Source organism: Haemorhous mexicanus, chromosome 12 (assembly GCF_027477595.1).
Source record: "Haemorhous mexicanus isolate bHaeMex1 chromosome 12, bHaeMex1.pri, whole genome shotgun sequence".
Classification (NCBI taxonomy): domain Eukaryota; kingdom Metazoa; phylum Chordata; class Aves; order Passeriformes; family Fringillidae; genus Haemorhous; species Haemorhous mexicanus.
The window spans coordinates 2,617,995-2,637,775 of record NC_082352.1 but is presented as its reverse complement, the minus strand read 5'-3'; the positions used below and the strand labels follow the sequence as shown (position 1 = coordinate 2,637,775).

The 19,781-nt window shown below is 47.4% G+C and overlaps 1 protein-coding gene across 1 annotated transcript in view; it reads left to right on the top strand.

The window, feature by feature from the left end:
• Positions 1–7,388: 7,388 nt before the first annotated feature.
• The window catches only part of CMTM4 (CKLF like MARVEL transmembrane domain containing 4), a 37,326-nt gene continuing 24,933 nt past the window's right edge, over positions 7,389–19,781 (top strand). The window contains exon 1 of the mRNA XM_059857759.1: positions 7,389–7,733. Within this exon, the coding sequence (XP_059713742.1) occupies positions 7,548–7,733 (186 nt within the window). The 5' untranslated portion in view covers positions 7,389–7,547. The remainder of the gene's footprint in view (positions 7,734–19,781) is intronic.

The window sequence follows — 19,781 nt, the reverse complement described above, 5'->3', positions numbered from 1 at the left end:
CCCAAAACAATCCCTCAAAACATGCCAGAAGTGGAGCTGCAACTATGGCAAGCATGTGCAGTGAAATATTGAAGTTGAGGAAAGGAAAATGCCATTGTAGATCTCTGGCACTCACCTGACCAGTCTGACAGCATTCCAAAAGCCAAGGACTTGCCTTTTAGAGAGGAGTGGAATGGAATCATTGACAGAAGAGGGGGAGGGATGGAGGGATGGATGGATGGATGGAGGGATGGATGGAGGGATGGATGGATGGATGGATGGATGGATGGATGGATGGATGGATGGATGGATGGATGGATGGATGGAGAGGGCTGTTGAGATCAGATCCACTTCGTGTGTTGTCCATGGCCTCAGTGAGAGGGACTGCAGGACAGTGCTGTGCCCTGAGGGCACCAAATTAAAACCTCTCCCTTGCAGAGGAGGAACATTATTACCCACAAGGATTTGGTATACTGATGATACTCTGGAGATTATTAGAAGATGTTGCAAATTTTCTGATGTTCTCAAAAGAGTTCAGTTACTGTGCCTACAGGGAGAGAGGGAGAAGTAGGAGAGAATTCCATTTCATTAAAGACCAGTCACTGACTGCACAGAAAATCTCTTGAATGCAAAACAAAAGCAGAAGTCCTGGAGGGAGAGCTTTGGGCACTTCCAACCAAACCCACAAGTGGCTCTTTCTCACACAGTTGTGGAGGTCAGTGATGGAGCCTGACCTCCACAGCTGGGCTCAGGCTTTGGTAAGAGTTGGGAGTTCCTGCGGTGATGGGCTGGTTTGGAAACAAGCAGTGGAATATCAGCCTTTGATCTGTGCAAGAGATGGGGGCTACTGAATTAATACTGGCATTTGTTTATGCTGTGAACCTGAATTATTACTTCCAGGTTTGTTTTCCTGGGAAGAGCAAACATGCCCCAGGACAACACTGGATTGTCAGTAGGTGACTAATTAGCTGTGCTTAACTGGCTGAATCAGGATGTTTTGACCATATCTTGCAATGCTGAGAAACTGCCAGAGAAACTGGCAGGATCTGAAATACTTAAAACAGCAAAATCCTGTCAAAATCTCTCCCAAGTCACCTTTCAGCTGAACAGAAGGACAACACAACTATTAAGAGAATGCTGTCATATTTCAAATATTTTTAGCATCGTTTCCACTGCTTTTGCATTTGTGCTCTGTCCTGTTCTATCCCCTCCTCAAAAATAACTTAAATCTTTTGGCCAGTTTCAGTGACAAGAAAGATCTCGCAGACAGCTGACTTAATCCCAGTTGCATGAAAATTAAGGGCTTGGTGGAGACGATAAATCCAAAGATTTCCTCTGCTTTAGGCAGGGATTGCCAAGGAAGTTTGGCTGGTTCCTAGGCGAGCCCAGCCAAAGAAAGATCTGTGGTCTGCACACACAGAACCTGGCGTAGCGCTGGCTTCCTTCTGCTCAAGCAGTAGTTGGAGGACAGAAATAGGAGCTAAGCTGCTCCCTGTGCAAGGGGACCCTGGGGAGGGGGCTGGGGCAGTGGCCTTGCTGAGAGGGGTGAGGTGGGGAAGGTGGGAAGAGAAGACAAGCCTGCAAGGAATCCGGATTTATTAGTTCCTCTGTGTATGACTGTGGAGAGCTGGGGCCATATGCCTGCCTTGGGTTTAGAGCCAGTGGTGGAAGACTTGAAATTATTTTTCCTGTTGAAAAAAAGCAAAAAAGCCAAAACTTTCCCTTCCATGTGGAAGACCCATGTAACCAAAGAAATACTCTGTGAAGGAATGAGCCAGATGAGCTGAATACAGAGTTCTATCATATGGAGAAATTAGGTGCTGTTGCAAAAGGGAATATTCTTTGAGCTGCTGTTATGGTTGCTGATGTTAGCAGTCAGCTGCAGGTAAGCTGTAAGTAAAACAAATTCAGGAGGGTAATTAATGAATGAACTTATCTACCATGTGCAGTTCCCCAGGAGAAGTGCAGGGGACTGGCTGGGTTGTTGCATAACAACACACACAGGATTCAAGCAGTTGAGGTCAGTTGTTTTCGCTGGCCCGTTCCGTCCGTGGAAAGAAAGAATGTAGTGAGTGTACTTCATCTTTTTTTAAGCCTGCTAAGGGACCTTTAAAACTTTTCTTATAAAACATGGTTTATACAATTTTTTCATCCTCCCCTTCAGCTTCCCACCTCCTCAAAAAAATAAATCCTGGCTCTTTCCCTCCAAGGTCAGCTGTACCCTGTGTACTCCATCACTTGCTATAAAACTGCAACATCAGTAGAGGAAGCGTCCCCATGTCCATGCAGAGGGAACAAGAGTTTTCTGGCCTTCTGCTCTAGGTCTGTGTGGTTTTATGGTGTTATTGGAAGACCACCATCTTTTTTCTCAGTTCAGGGCTTTTTTTCCCTCAGTTCCCTGGATAAATGTAGTGCCATGAATAAAATAAACACTGCTGTCAGTCTCTCTGCATATTTTTTCAGTGTGCTTCATTATACAGGATTCTTTCAAAAGAAATGTAACTCACAGTCTTGGCTGGTTCCCAGCCATTAAAGGTCTGCTGGCACTTTTCTTAAGAATCTGGCATTTTGCTTTTCTTTTTTATAGAAATTCATTTCACCTTCTGCTCTGTAGAATGTCTGCTGCCCTTTAGCCCAGCTGTGGCTGCACTGTAACCCCTCTCTGGCACTTGCAGATTGCAGATGCTCTTAGAACTTTTTGGAGGTGAAAGGAGCCAGTGACTTCCTCATTCACTACCAAACTGGCCCAGTAGAGATTTTAGTCCCTAATTCTGGAGTAAAAAAAAACTGTGAATGGCTCATTGTTAAAAGCGCATGAAGTTGTGTTCCTGTCTGCAAGGTGAGGCTCTGACTGATCCGTTTGGCAGCATGGCTTTTCTTGGTTTTGGTTCTGGGGGGGGGGAGAGGATATATTTTTTTTCTTTTTGGTTTGTTTTTGAAAGGGAAACACTGTTTCCTCATAGTGATGGTGACGTTTCAGCAGTGACACTTTTACCTGTGCCCTTAATCCTGTACAGCTCCTTGGCAGGGTCCTGTGGGGACTTCAGCTGCTGCTGCCTCTGGTGCCAGCTGTGAGAGCTGGTGGCACCCCTGGGGCTGGGGACTGTCACCAGAGGCTGAAGCCTGGGGGCTTCCAGGGCTGCTCTGTTTGTTTTTCGAGGCCTCAGGCTGGAATCCAGGCGGAGGTGGTGAAAGTCTGCACGGGCTAATGTTGTAGCTGAGGAGAGGAGTAGGACTCACTACCACTTCTGACTACTGAAGCTGCACTTTTTTAACCAGATGGAAAGCCCAGGAGCCCTCACTGTGCTGTGGTGTGTGCCCAAGAGACTCTGGCCAAATGGGCGCGGTGTTCTCAGCCAGTGGAACTTGCAAGAAGCTTTTGGAGTCTGCCCTTCATCTCAGCTTCTTTCTGTTCTCCTCTCTGCTTCTCTCTGAACTTTCCTCAGCTGGCAGGGCTGTGCTTTGACCCCTTTCCTCAGCTGGTAGGACTGGTTTTTGACTCCCAGCTGTGGAACCCAGGTCTCCTCACTGTTCCTGGTGGTGTCCTGCTGGGAGGATGCAGTGCCCAGCTGTGGCTGGATGTGGTGACATGGGATTGTCACACTCTTCAGCAGCATTACAGAGAACTGACCTCATCACTCCCCACCATCCCAGACAGTCTTCCTTCTGCTTAAAGTCTGTCAGAACTCACAGCTTCTTCTTCTATTAATTCCTACTTCTGACTCAGCAAAATTATTTGTCCACCTCCCATGCAGCTCATGGCTTCAGAACCAGTGTGCACACCACACTCCCACTCTGGGAAAATGCACAATTCCCTGCACTGAGGCACTCAAAGCTACCAGATGTTTTCCTAAAGCAAGTTCTTTATTAGCTTTTGAGGGTGGGGCTTGGCTTTTTTCTTTTCCCCCAACTGAAAAGCTGAGAAAAAGCTTCAGCACTTTTTACATGGAGAATTTCAAGGGGGAAAAGCCTCCTGTCTGATGCCAAAGTTAAACTCTAATCACTGCTCAGCTCTCCTGGAATTTGGCAGCGTACCAGTGCTCCTTCCCTTTGGTAGGTCACGTGGAAATACCGGAGCCTTTTCTTAAAGAACCTCTCAGCTCTTTTCAGGTACTTGCACAGATGAAACTTTCCTGTCAGGATTCTAATGCCTTTTACACTCTTGACTGCATTAATGCACCATTCGGATCTACAAAATTTTATGTTTAAGCATTAAAATACTTTTAAGTGTGTTTACAAAAATGCACTTTAAATCTGCTTTTAAATTGATATTCCTATTCTACTGGAATTGAATCACAGTTTTAATCTTGGAAATAGCACTTAAATGTGCCTAATGAAAAGAACCCAAATTGGTTCACAAGTTTATGAGAAGTTGTAGGAATAGCTGAATGAAGGTGTAGAGATGAGGATCTCTTTGTTCAGTTTGTCCACTGAGAATATTTAAGATTCTCTTTCAACTGCTTTTTACACCTAACTCACCAGCTGGTTTTAATTTATGACCAGTGTCCTGGAGATTCTTTCTGATGGGGAGTTTTTAATTCTGTCAAAGCTGACCCAACTGTTCTGAAAAGTCAGATTATTTAATTACAGTGTCTATGAACAGCATGCTTGGTTTTTCCCTCAGTGCTGCTTCTTCCTTGCTTTCACTCTTCAGCCCCATTTTAGCTGGATGTGAAGAGCTCAGTGATTAACTCCCTGATTTGTGATACTGTAGTGGTGTCTTGAGTGCTGATCAGTGACCCAGTTCCCCATTTTCCTGGTCCCCGTGAGCAGGCACACAATGGAATGGCAGCTGTGCTGGGAACTCGCACAGCCAAAGTTATCTGAGAGCGATCTGATCCGCGGGGATGAATGCAGTGACCTTTTTCCTGGATCACTACTTCTATTTACATATTGAACGTAGACTTTTTTTCTTCCCGTGCTGCAGAGCTGAAAAGGTGCCATATCAGGCAAGAATGTGTGTAAAGGATTCCTTTGTTAAATGTTGGCAGCAGACTCAGGCAGCCGTGCCAAGTCAGTCCAGCCCACCCAGCCACCCAGGAGCATGCCAGGGATCCGAGCACAGCCTGGCCTGGGTGTGGGCTCTCCTGGCAGGGCTGTGCCCTGGGAGCTGGGACACTCAGGACATGCTGGGACCAGCCCTCCTCTTGCCCCAGAACACCTTGCTGGAGCAGAGCTCGCTCTCTGTGCTCTCCCTACCCCAGGAATTGGCTGCCCCAAACCAGATGGCTGCGGTGTGTCTGTGCCTCCCAGCACCCCCAAACTGCTCTCATGATTTAAATACATTTACACTTCATGTTCTCCACTCCAGGGGAGAAGGAAGTTACTAAGAAGTTTGCAGAAGGGTGTGCTGGAGGAACTAAGCAAACAGCCACAATAAACATCTCCTACCACCTCACCTTTTGCTACACCACTCAACCATCTTCCCCTTTTGTCCTTCTTCAACACACCTTTAGATTCTCTTTCAACACACTGATGCGTTTCAGTTAGAATTGCAAAAGACTGACCAAAATACTCACTGGATGTTTCAGATATGTTTTCCTTGCTTTGCTCAGTATGGTTTTCCAGAACTGCAACAGCAGTCCTTCAAAATTTAAATGTCTCTTCAGGTAAATATGCATAACTTGTGTTCCTGAAACAGCCATGGAGCCTTCAGTTACAATCCAGAGACACTCTCCTAAATGACAACCACATATTGTGAGAGTTCTAATTTCCCCAGAGTTATACAAGAACTGAAATAAGAGACTGTAAACACCTATTAGTCCAGCCCTGTGCCATAGTGGGATTTTCCCCTTACATGATTTCCTATTGTTAGGCCAGGTTCATGTGACCTAAGCAAGTTACCCTCTTTCTCCATGCTTTGCTCATGTCTTCTTATTTTTTTTCTTTCCCTGCCACTCACACTTCGCCAAAGGGCAATGACTTTCTTTTACACATCTCCCAACTCTTCACCTTGCTTGAGAATATTGTCCTCACCCTGCTACACAGGGTGTAGCAGAGAAGCTGTGGAAGGACTTGCACAGTCAGCTGCAGCTCCAGTTAACCAAGCTGCGACTGTTAGTGGTGAACAAACCCCTGACTCTTTCCCTGGTTCTCTCTCCTTGCCCCTCCTTCTTTGGAGATGTTTATTCAGAGACCAAATGAAAGAAGAAAAATATCTTGAAATTAAAAATCAGATGTACAGGGTAGAACCTATGAAAAAAGGGATCAAAGGAGTTTCAAGGGAACTGAAAGGGAGACATGAGTAGAGCACACAGGTAACTGGAAAGGAAATCCCCAGGTGGATAATCCACAGATTCATGGAAATCATGGAAAACAGAACTGTAGCAGTCAGACTCTTGGAGGCCAGAGGAAGATGCTAGAATTGTTAATGTGTTAAAGTCCTGTAATGTGGAACAGGTGACAGTGTAGACTACCAGTGACAAGAACAGGAGCACGGGTCTATCAAAGCCTGGCTGATAACCACGGCACATGACAGGATGCAACACGAACAACTGAACTTCACCGTGGTACACAGAAGTACGGCTGTGTTAAAAAAAATAACTTAGCTGCATTTCCCTCATCTGGATTTGTCAGGTTATGTTGCAATTTGTCCTTAAATGTCGTGACATAGCACAAGCGCCCCCAAAACCTGATTCAGAGCCAGTCAAGGCTATGTTGGAAAACGCCCCTGTTTCAAAAGACAACACTCCTGGAAGAACGGCGCGGAGGTTTCCGCTGCCGGAACCGCTCGGGCGCAGTGTCAGCGCAGGGGCTCGGCCGTGAGCCCGGGCAGGTCCCGGAGCCCGGAGCCTGCTCCGAGCCCGCCCCGCGAGGGCCGAGCTGGGGCCGTGAGTGCACCTCGGTGCCAGCAGCGGCCGCAGAAAGCCGAGCGGCCGCGGGCCGGGCGGGGCAGCAGCAGCAGCAGCAGTGGCGGCGGCGGGGGCCGGGGCCGGGGCGGGCGCGGCGCCCGGGGCAGGTGCGCGGCCCTCCCCGCGGGGCGGGCGCGGCGCAGGCACCGCCCGGCTGCGCGCCCTCCGGGGCGGGCCCTGCCCGCCCTTTCCGCTCCGCGCAGGGGGAGGAGCGGCTGCGGCGGCGCCGCTCGGAGCTGGGCTGCTCTGGAGGGAGCGGGACCGACCGGGACCGGGATCGGATCGGTACCAGACCAGAACCGGGATCGGGATAAGAACCAGGACAGCGGAGCCGGGAGCGCTCCCCCGAGCGGCGGGGCGGGCTGCGGCGCTCAGGGCTGCGCGCCCCCGGCCGGGGCACGGCTCTGCATCGGGACAGCGCAGCGCAGCTCCGCGCACCCTGCGCGCCTCTCCACACCGCTCCGCACCGGGGCAGCGCTCCGCGCCTCTCCGCACGGCAGCGAGGCAGCGCTCCGCGCCTCTCCGCACCGCAGCGAGGCAGCGCTTCTCGCCTCTCCGCACGGCAGCGTGGCCCCGCTCCGCGCGATGCTGCCCGGGTGCTCCCCGCACCTCTGCGCCTGAGGCGGGCGCGGGGCGGCCATGCAGCCCTCGCTGCCTTAGCTGAGCTCGGCCCGGAGCCCGCGGCCAGTCCCCCGCAGCACCGGCAGCACCGGCACCATGAGGAACGGCGATGACCTGGAAGGCTTCGACGGCGAGGCGTCCAGCGCCTCCATGATCTCGGCGGCCAGCAGCCCCTACCAGCCCACCACGGAGCCCGTCAGTCAGCGCCGCGGGCTGGGCGGCCTGCGCTGCGACCTGGACTACCTGCGGGGCACCTTGGGCAGGCTGAAGCTGGCCGAGGTGGTGAGTACCGCGGCGGGGAGCGGGCGGTGTGAGGGCGGGCCCGGCCGGGCCGTGCGGCGCTGCCGGGGCCGCGGGAGCGCGATCCACCTGGGCCGTGTGCCCGCGGAGCGCCGGCGTGCCGAGCGAACCGCTGCGGGGCCGGGACAGCGCGGCACGGCGGCTCGGCACCGGCACCGCACCTTCTGACCCCGCTCACAGCGTCCCGCTGCCCGGGGGCGCCTCCCGGCCGTGCCCGGCGGAGGCTCCGCCGCTCCCCCGTGGGACCCGCCCGGTGCCGGGTGCGGAGCGCGCCGGGCCCGGGATCCGCCCGGAGCTCGCCGAGCCCTCGCGCGCCTGCTTGCCCTTAGCGGCCTGAACTTCTCCTAAGTGCACCGAGTAAAAAGAAAGAAACCCTTAAAAAAACCCCGAACACCAAACGTGAGGTTTTGTATTGTGAAATTAAACGTGAGCTGGGTTCGTTGGTGTGCGTTGGACACCTGAGCTGGTTCAGTTTGATGGAGCCCGTGCAAGGCTTGGACCACCCCAGCAGTGAAACACGTAATAAACACTAAAGCATTTCTGCAGTTTCTGTGGTGCTAGTGCTGATGTTTGCCATCATCTGGTCTGCTTTCCAAGTCACTATGACATTTATATTTTTCAAATCAACAAAAATGTTTTTCAGGATAGTACGAAAAGAAGTGTTTTATGAAAATTGCAGTCACCTTGAAATAGATTTTAAAGTAATTTCTTACGGGGTGCTGCAAGTTCTTGTAACTTAAACAAGTTCTTTGAGAAGTGTGATGCCAGAAACATTTTAATATTTCGTATTTATAACTTTGGCATTTAAAACCTCTGCTGGTTAGTACAAGGCAAAACTTGCACATACAGGTTTCATGAGAAACACATTGGAAGTATCCTGGCTTCAGCTGCACACAAGTTTATAGAGGATTCCGGTGATGAATTCATTTTTTATGAATGCCCAATAAAATCCAGGATTTGGAAGCGTGATTTGTTTTCATCTCATCTCCTCAGTGCATGGTCGGATCTGTGCTCTGCCAGTGGTAGCAGTGAGTGTGTTAGCCCAGTAAAACAACAGGGACCAGCAGTGTGTGCGTTGTGTGTGTTCAGGACTGGAGCCAAGGGATCTGTCATCGCTGTGCAACATCTACCTGTCTTCGAGCTGTTAAAAACTGTCCATGTGGTGGAAATCCTGGGCTGGTGCTGCCTGATACGCTGAAATAATCCGCCCTCGGGATTTTGTTTCAGTTCCTACTGCAGATCCTTTCAGCAGTACGCTAATAACCGTGGCAAGTCTTGTTAAAAACCTGTCATTAAAATGAGTAATTACTGATTGTAACCGAATCCTTTATTGTTAAATCTGACTTGCTTGGAACAAATCCCAAAGATACATGGAGTGCACCTCATAAGTTTTTAAGTCATGTAAAGAAAGATGGGGGAAAACCAAGCTCTGCTGGAGTTACAGAGGTTTCCATGTCCCTGGACAAAGACGCTGCTGCTCCCAGGACATCGTTGGACAGATTGATACTTGCAGAGCAGTGTCTTGAGAGGAGCTGAGCTGTGCTTTGTGCCTTTTTCATAAGAATGATCTGAGCTATTGCATGTGCTTCCCAGGAGTGTATGAATGCAGAGGGGCAGCAGTTAAAAAGAAATTAAATTACCTAGTGTAGGGTGGAAGGCTGTGCACCACCTCAGCCTGGTTACTTGTACTCAAAAACCTCCTCATTCGTGGTCATGGAAGAGCAGACTACTGACATTTGCAAACCAATGGAAAACTGAGCAGTGTTGAAAAAAAAAGGAGAGAGAGAGCACATTCCACTGTCTACTTAGGTTGCTTATTTGCCAAGTATAATTATTGCAATTACAATATTCAATAATGCCTTTACAAAAATACTGTGGGAACCGAAACGTAACAAGGTCTGTGGTGTAGAGCTCTGTCTCTTAGAAACAAGAAGGAACTCCTGACACTAGAACATTACAAAAAGGAAAAAGGCAAATATTGGTTAAGATAAAAGTTTCTAAGTGTATTACAGTAAAAAATAATGTTACAGGAAAGATTACAATGCATGTGCTTCATTTAGCATCAGGATTTATCTTAAAATACATTCATGATTGACTGGCAAAATATCAGCTCGAGGCAAACATTGCTGCTGCTTGTTCTAATCTTTGGTTGAAAGGCTTCCCACAAACTGTCCTGTGGTGCTGAGGGAAGGAAAACTGCTGCTCTCTGTGGCTTGGATGGCCCTGCTTCCAAATGCCCATTTTTGACTGGCAAAACCAGAAGGAACAAGGAACGGGGAAAACCCCCCATCGCTTAAAATAGGTGTAAGGCTCTGTTAATTTGTTTTAGATTTATGTTTATGGATTCAAATAAAGGGGTTGTTACAAGAGGGAAACCATGATGACATTGTAGGCATATAGAGTAATGTAAGTGCTACTAGAGGGGACAGTAGTTTTAACTCATTAATATTTCAAGACAGTATGCCCCACAGTGCCCTTTGAAGGGACGCCAGTATAATGGGTTATGATGATGTTTCATGTATGGTATTGTGCAGCTTATTTCTCAGCCTTGTTTTGGTTTTTGCTAAGTTTAGATTTGGTTGCAGACTGGAAAACTACAATTTAGGGGTTACATCTCCTCTTTATGGCCAAGCTGAAGAGTTCCTAGTCCTTGGCCAGTGGTCAGTAATAGCAGTGTGAGGAGCAGTGAGGGAGTAGGGAAAGGGCCCATGTGGAACAGCTTAGCTTTGAAATGACTTCCATGATTTTGACAATGTTTTTGCCAGGTAGGTGAGCTTTTCAGAAAGGAGTCCTTCAGCTGTCTGTCAGTGTTCTGTTGAAATAGTTGTGTGTGTTTGTTGGGATCTGTGAGGGAACTACTGGGGCTGCAGCCATAGCCTCCTTACAGCAGGAGCTTGGAGGAAGGTGGGGAGTGTTAGACCAGGTCAGAAAAGGAGTGTGCAGGGCTCCTGACACCTGAGGGTGTCACCAGACAGGTGGGAAGTGACACACAGAGGGCATGGAGGGAAATGGAAGGGGAGAGTACTTAAGGTAGCTTGGAGCTTTCATGTTTGGTTTGTGCTTTTGGTTTTGTTCTCTTGGGACTTTAATCTCAAAAGGGAGGTCAGGGAGAAGCCAGTGCATTTGTGTGCTAACCAAAGAAATGTTTTTCCTTTGGAGAGGTTGTCTCTGTTGACTTCTGGCATTTAAAAGGAGCAGTACCTTTTCTCATGGAAGGATTGAGAGGTGGCTGTCCATGGAGAGCAGAGCAGGAATGTTCTTTAGAGTTTATTCTCATTTCTTTCTGGCATGAATTTGTTTCTCATGCTTTTGAGGGCTTTAATAATTCCCACAGAGACTGCTGTACAGTGATGAAATGGATATCACTGGAAAACTTTGCTATGGATGTCCTCAAATGATTTGTTTTATTTCAGTACTTTCTCCTCATTCCCTTGAATTTCCTAAGGACAGTGTCTCCTTTTCCTGAGTGTGCTTGCTGAAAAGAGGTGTTTACTGTGGGGAGTCAGGAGGGGCCCGTTCTGTCATGCCAGGGAGATCAGCTGGTTAGGAGGTACCCCCTCTTTGCTGGAAATAGTTTCATTTTAGATGAGACTGTCTGCTTTTTTCCCTGCCTCTTCATTGTAGTTTTCAGCTTTTCAAAATGCATTATTATTATTTTTCCTTGGGTATTGTAATTCTGCACCTTCAAGGATCTTACTGTCATTAAAGCTGGGCATAGACACATTTCCTGCTGAAATTCCCATGGCCAGTCGTGGCTGCCGTTTGTCTGCTGCTCAGTTTTTTTGGGAGTGTGGCTCCAGGCTTGAAGGAAAGGAAAACCAACAGTTCCTGTTGGCAACCTGGTTGGTTCTCACTGGAATCCTGCCAGGTTTGCACAGGTACTGATATTTAAAGTAACTTTAGCAGCTGGGCCAGTGGGTGTGAAGAATTGTGCCAGGTCAGTTCCTGTGACATTGGCAGCAGTTAGGAATGGTTTACCTGGGATCACAGAGCAGCCTTCTGGTGGGAGCAGCAAGAGGCAGAAACCCTTTAGCATGTGCTGAGGGTGGGTGGCATCTGTGGTGGTTGGCGATGGCTTCTGTGGCTCAGACAGACCTAGACATTCTTCTCCTCGTGGGTTTGTTCCAAATGCTACAAAAATCATCAGAGATTCCTTTTAAAGAAGATAATAGTTCTGCTTGGGAGGTCTCTGAGCTGGAGATGCTGATGAGTGCACTGGGAAGTATCACTCCTTGCTTGCTCTTGTCTTCTTGTCTGGAGCATTTGATATTGCCAGGGGAGGCAGCAGTTTGGGCTAAATGAAATCTGGTGGGAATAGCAGTTCAGATGTTCACAGTTTTCAGAATAAAAAGTTCCATCTTCATTGGTGGAGAGTAGCTGTGCATTGAAACAAAATTGTTTTGTGGCTTACTGTCATGATACATTTCCAGATTCAGAAGTGGGTTGCAGAGGCCAGGACTACAGTGGAACTCTGCCCAGTCAGGTTCTGTTGTGATGAAGAAAACAAAATTCAGAAGCCAGGAATGCATGCCTGCATGGGAGATCAGACTATTGAGAACTCTCATTGTTAATTATATTAGAAAATTAAAGTACTAACATTTCTGTTCCAAGGAATAAGCTAATTGCTGACTGTTAGAATCTGGTTGAAAGCTATTCTGAGGTGTTCATTAATCTCATATTTAGTTATTGCTTTCCTCTTGTGTCCTGAGCTCAGCATCTCGGCTGGAGGGGAGGGTTAGATGGAGCCCCCAGCCTCCCACCTGTGTGTGATGTGTCACATCGGAGGGCCTGTCTGACTTGGCTGCTCTTTGCCTGCAGTGCTCTGGGTGTGATTCCTGACTGGGAATGGGTGGCTGGAGCAGGAGCTGGGTGCTTCCCAGGCAGCTGCCCTCTGAAACTCAGGGAACTTCCAGGGAACCGCTGGGTCAGTGTGAATGAAGGGAGATTGCTTTTGCTTTGGTTGTGGTGGCGTTTGGATTTCTGTCAGTGGGGTGTGAATTCAGTTCCAGGGAGTTGATAGAGGGCAGTGGGGGGATGTTCTGAAGAGGTCACAGCAGCCAGGCCATCAGTCCTGGTGGGAAGCACTCAGTGCTCCTGGTGAAAAGCAGAGCACTGCAGGAGACACTCAGAGGGAACTGCAGGTCCCTGGCAGCCCTGTACCTGCCTTTTTTATTCACAGGTGGTGGTTTCACCTTAAGGTTTGGTTCTCTTCATTTATTCTGCACTTTGGAGGGTTAGAAGCCTTCCTCCTTTTTTCTTGTGGATTTAGTTGCAGCAGTTTATAGCTCTTGGTTCCTGTGCTAACACTGCCCTCGCTGTAACTCCTCCTGACCCGGTGCCCTCAGCCAGCCCTGTTTGTGCTGCACGAGGCAGGACAGAAGGGTTTGGGCAGTGCTGGACAAGGGGCTCTCAGAGCCACAGCCTGAGCAGAGCTGGCCTTTGCGCTGGGTCCCACCACTCTGCAATGTCACTTTTCCAGACACTTCTCTTTCATCCCAGGATCACCCTGGCAGTTTTTAGTCACTCTGTGATGATCTGCATCGTCCACCTTTTTATTCTCTTGCACTCTCCAAACAATGAATGTGTGCTGCTGTAAGAAATTGTGATTTTTTTCTGTCATGTGCTGAGCTTTGATTGTCAGTGGCATTTGTAGCTGCTTGTTCAGAAGATGTTGAGTATCACAGCAGACACTGGTGATCTCTGGTCTTTGGTCTTAGAAGAAGGCTGTTATATTGAGAGGATCAAATTTGTAATGCACAAATATGCTTAGAAATAGTTTTCAGGTGTCTCTTCAGTGCCTCTGAAACTCTTGACTTTTCTTCAAATAGATTTCTCTTTAATTGTGTATCTGTGTTGGTGTGTGGTGATATTTTTATCCTAATATTTACTGTGGAAGAATAGTAAGATAATTCTGTTTAGCTTTGCTTTTTATTGTTTCTGTGAACATGTAAAGAAATGACTGCATCTGTCTTCCCACAGAAAGGTGAATGGGTTTTGATTTCTTTCATGGTGTCTCTTAACTACCATCTGGCCATGGTCATATCTTCCTGCCAGTAAACTCCAAATTCCTGTTAATTTCCCTCTTAAGATGGTGGAATTGTTTTTAAATTCTGATTTCAGAAGAAATTCCTACTATGTCTGTACCAAGTATGCTGTATTTTTTTCCCTTCCATAATGAACCAGTGCAATAGTAACAGATGCCCTACACTAATGTAGTTCTCATGGTATTAATAATTGGGAAGCTATCTTTACTTCTTGTAATGTTTCTGGTGGTATCTTTTGTTGATGAGGCTCCCTAGTGATTTAATTATCATCTTGAGATAAGAAAGACAAGGACTAGAAATTTAAGAGGTTGTAACATAATCAGCATTGGAGGAATCTGTTACTTCTGGTGAGAGTTAATGCATCATTTTGCAAAATCAACTTGCACACTTTCCAGTCGCCATCATCATCCTGTGCTCAAAGTTGCATTTCATTGAAATCTCTCTTGCTTCAGGACCTTGGCAGTTAATTTTGTACTGAAATTTTGCATACAAAGAAAACTGAATGCACAGTGAAGAGGCATCTTGATGCCTTAGGATTTTAGCTTTTGTATTTCTCAAATCCTGTACTGCATTAGTGTATAAACTCCATATAGAATGTTAGTTAACTCTTCACGTTTTGGTCAGACAAACAATTCCTTTAGGCCTGAAATTCAAGGACACCCTGCACCCTCAGGCCCCGAAAAGTACAAAAAAAAGTGAGTTGGAGGGGAGGAAACTGGGGGAATATGACTTCATTACCTGAAGCTGTAATTGGAGGATTAACCCAATATGTAAATTGACCAAGCTTATAATTGTCTGGAAAGCTCCACTGTCTGTCTTGGGAGTGGCCCCTCCCAGAGGATTTTGGCTGCCCAAAATGTGCCTTTTGAAGGTCTTTAATAAGTACCTACTTTTATTCTCTTAACCTTGTCCAGCCTCTGTTCTAGGTAGCCACTCCAAGGCATCATCTGAGCATCATCAGCTGCTGTTGTTCTGCAGTGCTGAAGTCACTACTTATTAGAGCTGCAATTAAGAATACATTCTTATTTTTAAAAAAAGAAAAGTCACCTAATTCTCAGATGATTTGCATAGTTGCTTCTAAAACATGGAAGTGATGTTTAGGTTTCCCTGGAACTTGTGCCATCCTCTCCAGAGTACGGGAGGAGCAAAGCAAAAGCTGGTCAACAGCAACCTGCTGTAGAATAGGTGTAAGAACACCCGGCCATGAGTAGAGAGAAGATGGGTCAGAAATATTGCTGGCAACGGGCAGAGAGGTCCTGGAGCTGGTGTAGCTCTCACCCAGAGTGAGAGGCCACTCACAGTCCACAGTGGGGGCTCAGGTGAGCAGAGATCCTCTGATGTTCTAATCTCACCGTGTGCAAATTGAACTGGGAGCTATAACTCAGAGTATCAGATTGCTGACTGTGGTGTCTAATGAACTGTAATTAAGGCTCTGGTGTGTAATGCCTTAGCTTGTAGAAGAATATGATGCATTTTTACCCAGACAAGCCTTCCAGCATCCAGTTAAACTTCTCTTAATATGTAACTTGATATTCAGATGCTTGCATCTCTTTAAATTTTCTTTAGTATCTATGTTCCCAAAGTGTTCAGGAAGTTGGAAGTGAGCTGACCTGGCTGGGGTTGTTTGCTTCATTCAGGAGAGCCTGAAAGCCCAGCAGTGCCAGTGGGCAGGAGCACGTCCTGGTCTGAGTTGCATGAGGTGCTGCTTCTGCTGTGGCTTTCACTGAAGCTAACCCAGGGCGTTTTCAAATGCTGCAAATCTGCCAGTGATACAGCACTGCTCAAAACAGATCTGGCAGTTTTTTCCAAATTATTTTATGAATTGACTACAACCATTTCCATATTAGGAATTTTCTGTACTTTTGTACATTTTTGAACTGAAATGCTTGTGGCAAGAAAGCAATGAGCATGGTTATGAATATTATTCAATGCTTAAGTTCTTCAAGTCTTTAACAATCTGTAGCAACTTCTGTCTCAGGAAATTATTTTCATGCTAGAAGTTACTTTCATGCTAGAAACTGATACTGCCACTTGAATGTCGTGAATAGATTAATTAGCTGTTTGATGACAAGCTCTTCTGAAAGAAACTAATTGTTGCATTTAATGCTTAGAAACTTTTTAATCTAATGTAGATTAAACCTTTTGTTAAGCACAGGGATATTTAAAGTAGAGATGCTGTTGTAATTAGTAACATTTTGAATTGCTGTGGTGCAGCTGTGCAGCCCCTGGTGTGCAGGGGGTGCTGGGGGTGAGCTCTGTGCTGCTCACAGCACCTGCAGGGGCACGGCTGCTCTGCATTGCAAAACCCCAGATGTGCAGCTGGGCAGGGGCACCAGGGGCTCTGTGCGGCTCTGAGGAGTTACTCCTGCAGCCCTGTGTCAGCCCTGCAGCCCTGTGTCAGTCAGTCCTGCACCCCCTGTGTCAGCCTGTCCTGCAGCCCTGTGTCAGCCCTGCAGCCCTGTGTCAGTCAGTCCTGCACCCCCTGTGTCAGCCTGTCCTGCAGCCCTGTGTCAGTCAGTCCTGCAGCCCTGTGTCAGCCTGTCCTGCAGCCCTGTGTCAGTCAGTCCTGCACCCCTGTGTCAGTCAGTCCTGCAGCCCTGTGTCAGCCTGTCCTGCACCCCCTGTGTCAGTCAGTCCTGCACCCCCTGTGTCAGTCAGTCCTGCAGCCCTGTGTCAGCCTGTCCTGCAGCCCTGTGTCAGTCAGTCCTGCACCCCTGTGTCAGTCAGTCCTGCAGTCCTGTGTCAGCCAGTCCTGCACCCCCTGTGTCAGTCAGTCCTGCACCCCCTGTGTCAGCCTGTCCTGCAGCCCTGTGTCAGTCAGTCCTGCAGCCCTGTGTCAGTCAGTCCTGCAGCCCTGTGTCAGTCAGTCCTGCACCCCTGTGTCAGTCAGTCCTGCAGTCCTGTGTCAGCCAGTCCTGCACCCCCTGTGTCAGTCAGTCCTGCACCCCTGTGTCTGTCAGTCCTGCAGCCCTGTGTCAGCCAGTCCTGCACCCCCTGTGTCAGTCAGTCCTGCAGCCCTGTGTCAGCCAGTCCTGCACCCCCTGTGTCAGTCAGTCCTGCACCCCCTGTGTCAGTCAGTCCTGCACCCCTGTGTCAGCCTGTCCTGCACCCCTGTACCCCCTGTGTCAGCCTGTCCTGCAGCCCTGTGTCAGTCAGTCCTGCAGCCCTGTGTCAGTCAGTCCTGCAGCCCTGTGTCAGTCAGTCCTGCATCCCTGTGTCTGTCAGTCTGAGCAGCAGGAATGCTCCTGTTCCCCAGTGCAGCTGGCAGGGCTCTGCCTGTCTTGGCCACATCTCTCCATTTAGTGCTGTCCTTCACCAGGATGTCTGCTCTCTTTTTGCCTTTTAAGGGATGGCATCTACGGGGGCCTTCGGGTTACAGTCTTGGGAACCTTGGGCTTGCAGGGACATTTTGCACCATTTCCTTTAAATAAAAACAAACCCACAAAACTTCAATGGATTCTGTAGGACTACTTTAAGTTCTTGACTGTTTCCTCATTAAAATTCCTTTCTTGTCTTAGTAATTGTGGGATGTTTGATGTTTACTCATAGTTGGGATTAAACGGGGTTTTAAAGGATTCAGACAGATTCTGATAGTGATGAAATAGAACTTTCACTTTTTAAAATAGCCAAATAGGCTAGTAAACTAGAGGCTGTGCAGACCAATACTTGTCAAATTTTATAATTATAGCTTTACTTCTTAAAACTAATAAATTACTTAATTTATCTGTTTGTTACCAGCTTTACAGTACTGTGTTTTAGTATTGTTTTGACTAGCCAGGTTTCTAGTACAGGCTGGCCTGTGAACATGGATGGGAACATGAAGCCAGTTCAGAAGTACTGATTTTTTTTCTTTTTTAAAAGCTGAACAGAGAATTCTCATGAGTGAAGCAATAGGGATTTTTTGTACTTCATTTAAAAGTCACACGAGTAGGATCTCAGTAATGTGCTGTATTCCAGCAGAGTGTGTGAGCAGCCTCGAGACAAGAACAGGGCAGTTAGATCTGCCCATTTTGTTTAAATAGCCAAGGTGTGATCAGCTCTGTGTCCTTACAGCTTGACTTAATGGAAAGTGCCAGGAAGGGGAGTGGAGAGGGCTCTGCAGCCTTGCTGGGAGGCTGGGGAGGGAAAAGTGGGGGCTGTGCTGGGAGGTACCTCCTGGGTGACCCACACAGGTGTTACTGACAACTCAAGAATGCTGATACAAAACTGGTGACTCTGCTGACTTCAGTGACACTAACTATGAAATTAGTCTGGAAGACCAGCAGGATTTGGCAGTGATTTTTAAGGAAGGTTTTATTTCCCTGCTTTGGTGCCTGAAAGTGAGGCTTGCTAAGGGAGCTGTTAAGCTGGATTTAGTCTCCATTTTGTTACCTGTAGCCAGTTTTTACTTTGTGTTACTATTGTGGTAAAGCCTGCATGAGTAGGACTCTAGCAGCAAATGGGACTAATGGGAAAATATTTTATTCTCCCTTCTGCCCCCACTACTTGCAGCTGGCAGTGGCTGAGGAAGATGCAGGTGACTCAGTGCATACAAAATTACAGTGTGGCACCAAAGAAATGTGTGATGGTTTCTTTGACCTATTTTTGCCTGTCTTGTTGAAGAACATGATATGCAAATGCTGGTCAGATTGTGATAAAATTAGACTTGAAGAAACCTAGCTGGGTAGTCATGCTGTTGAAGAACTTCCACTCACTGTTGTGCGAGTGCTTTAATTATGGTTTTTATCAGCAGCCTGGAGCCCTGTTCTGAGGTCTGGCCACACTGCAGTGGTTTGTGTGCAGAGCTCCCTGGGCTGGTGGCCTGTCCCTCTCTGCTCCCAGGGGCAGCCAGGGGCACGCTGAGGCTTCTTGAGAGAATCTGACTGCCTGACCTGGGTGAGCTGCAGCTGCCTCTGAGGAGCCTGCCCTGTCTGGCAGCAGGGAGCATCGTTGGCAGACCAGCTTGTGGGGCTTGGGAGTCAGAATGGCTGCAAAATCTGCTTGCAGATGGCTGCCAGAATGAGCACGAGACAATGAATGGGAAAACTGAGCCTCCAATAATGGGATATGGTAAAAAAGGGGTGAAGAACCATCTACCTCCTTTAGTTTCTCTGTTTGATGACATGTACTGTAGATACAAAATAAACCTTTCCATTTATGAGTTGTTCACTTTGCTGGGTCGCTCAGGAATCAAGTGATTAATGCAGAATATGAATGGGAAAGTTAAAAATATGAGACTCTGCTGGGATTTTGTTCATTATTGTCTTGAAGGACCTGTTGCTTATGAAAATCTGAGGACTGGAGGCACAGGTTCCTGTGGAGAGGAATTGGTGGGAGAAACCAGTTTATGTTGGCCTTTGTTTAAAGCATGGCTCTCTGTTTGGTCTTCAAATTACCTTTCCTGTAGGGTGGGGTTGCTAAAAAACAGTTGATGGGCTTTTGTTTATGGGACAGGTGGCACACTGCATTCATTTTTGTCTAATCTGGAAGGTTTGTTTGAATCTCATTCAGATTTCAGTGGGGAAATGTCATGTGCCTAAAACAAAAAGGTCCTTGCAGTGTGCCTTGGCTTCAGACGCTGTTCAGTGGTTCGTTTGGTCAACTGCTTGTTGGATAAAACCTAAATGCGTCTAAATCAGACTTTTGTGGGGGGGGTTCATTGTTTTTGTTTTCTTAGAAAGAACTATATTTGTTTTATCTGTCAAAACCTACTATGTGTTTAATGGTACTTGAACGGGAATTGGTTTTGCATTTATCTAGCAGATAAGAATGTTTGTTGTATAAGTGTGTCCAAGCAATAACAAAACTCTGTACTAATGCAGTTAGCAGGAAATAAGTCACCACATCATGTCTGTAGCTTTTTTTGTTCTAGATTCTATGATTAAGTTCACTTTAAAAATTGATGCATTTCTGGTTTAGCCAGTTTAGAATTTCTTCTGTTCACTGTAGTTGAATTCATTTTTTTTGTAGAGTAAGCCTTAGTTTTGATGTCATGAAAAAAACATCA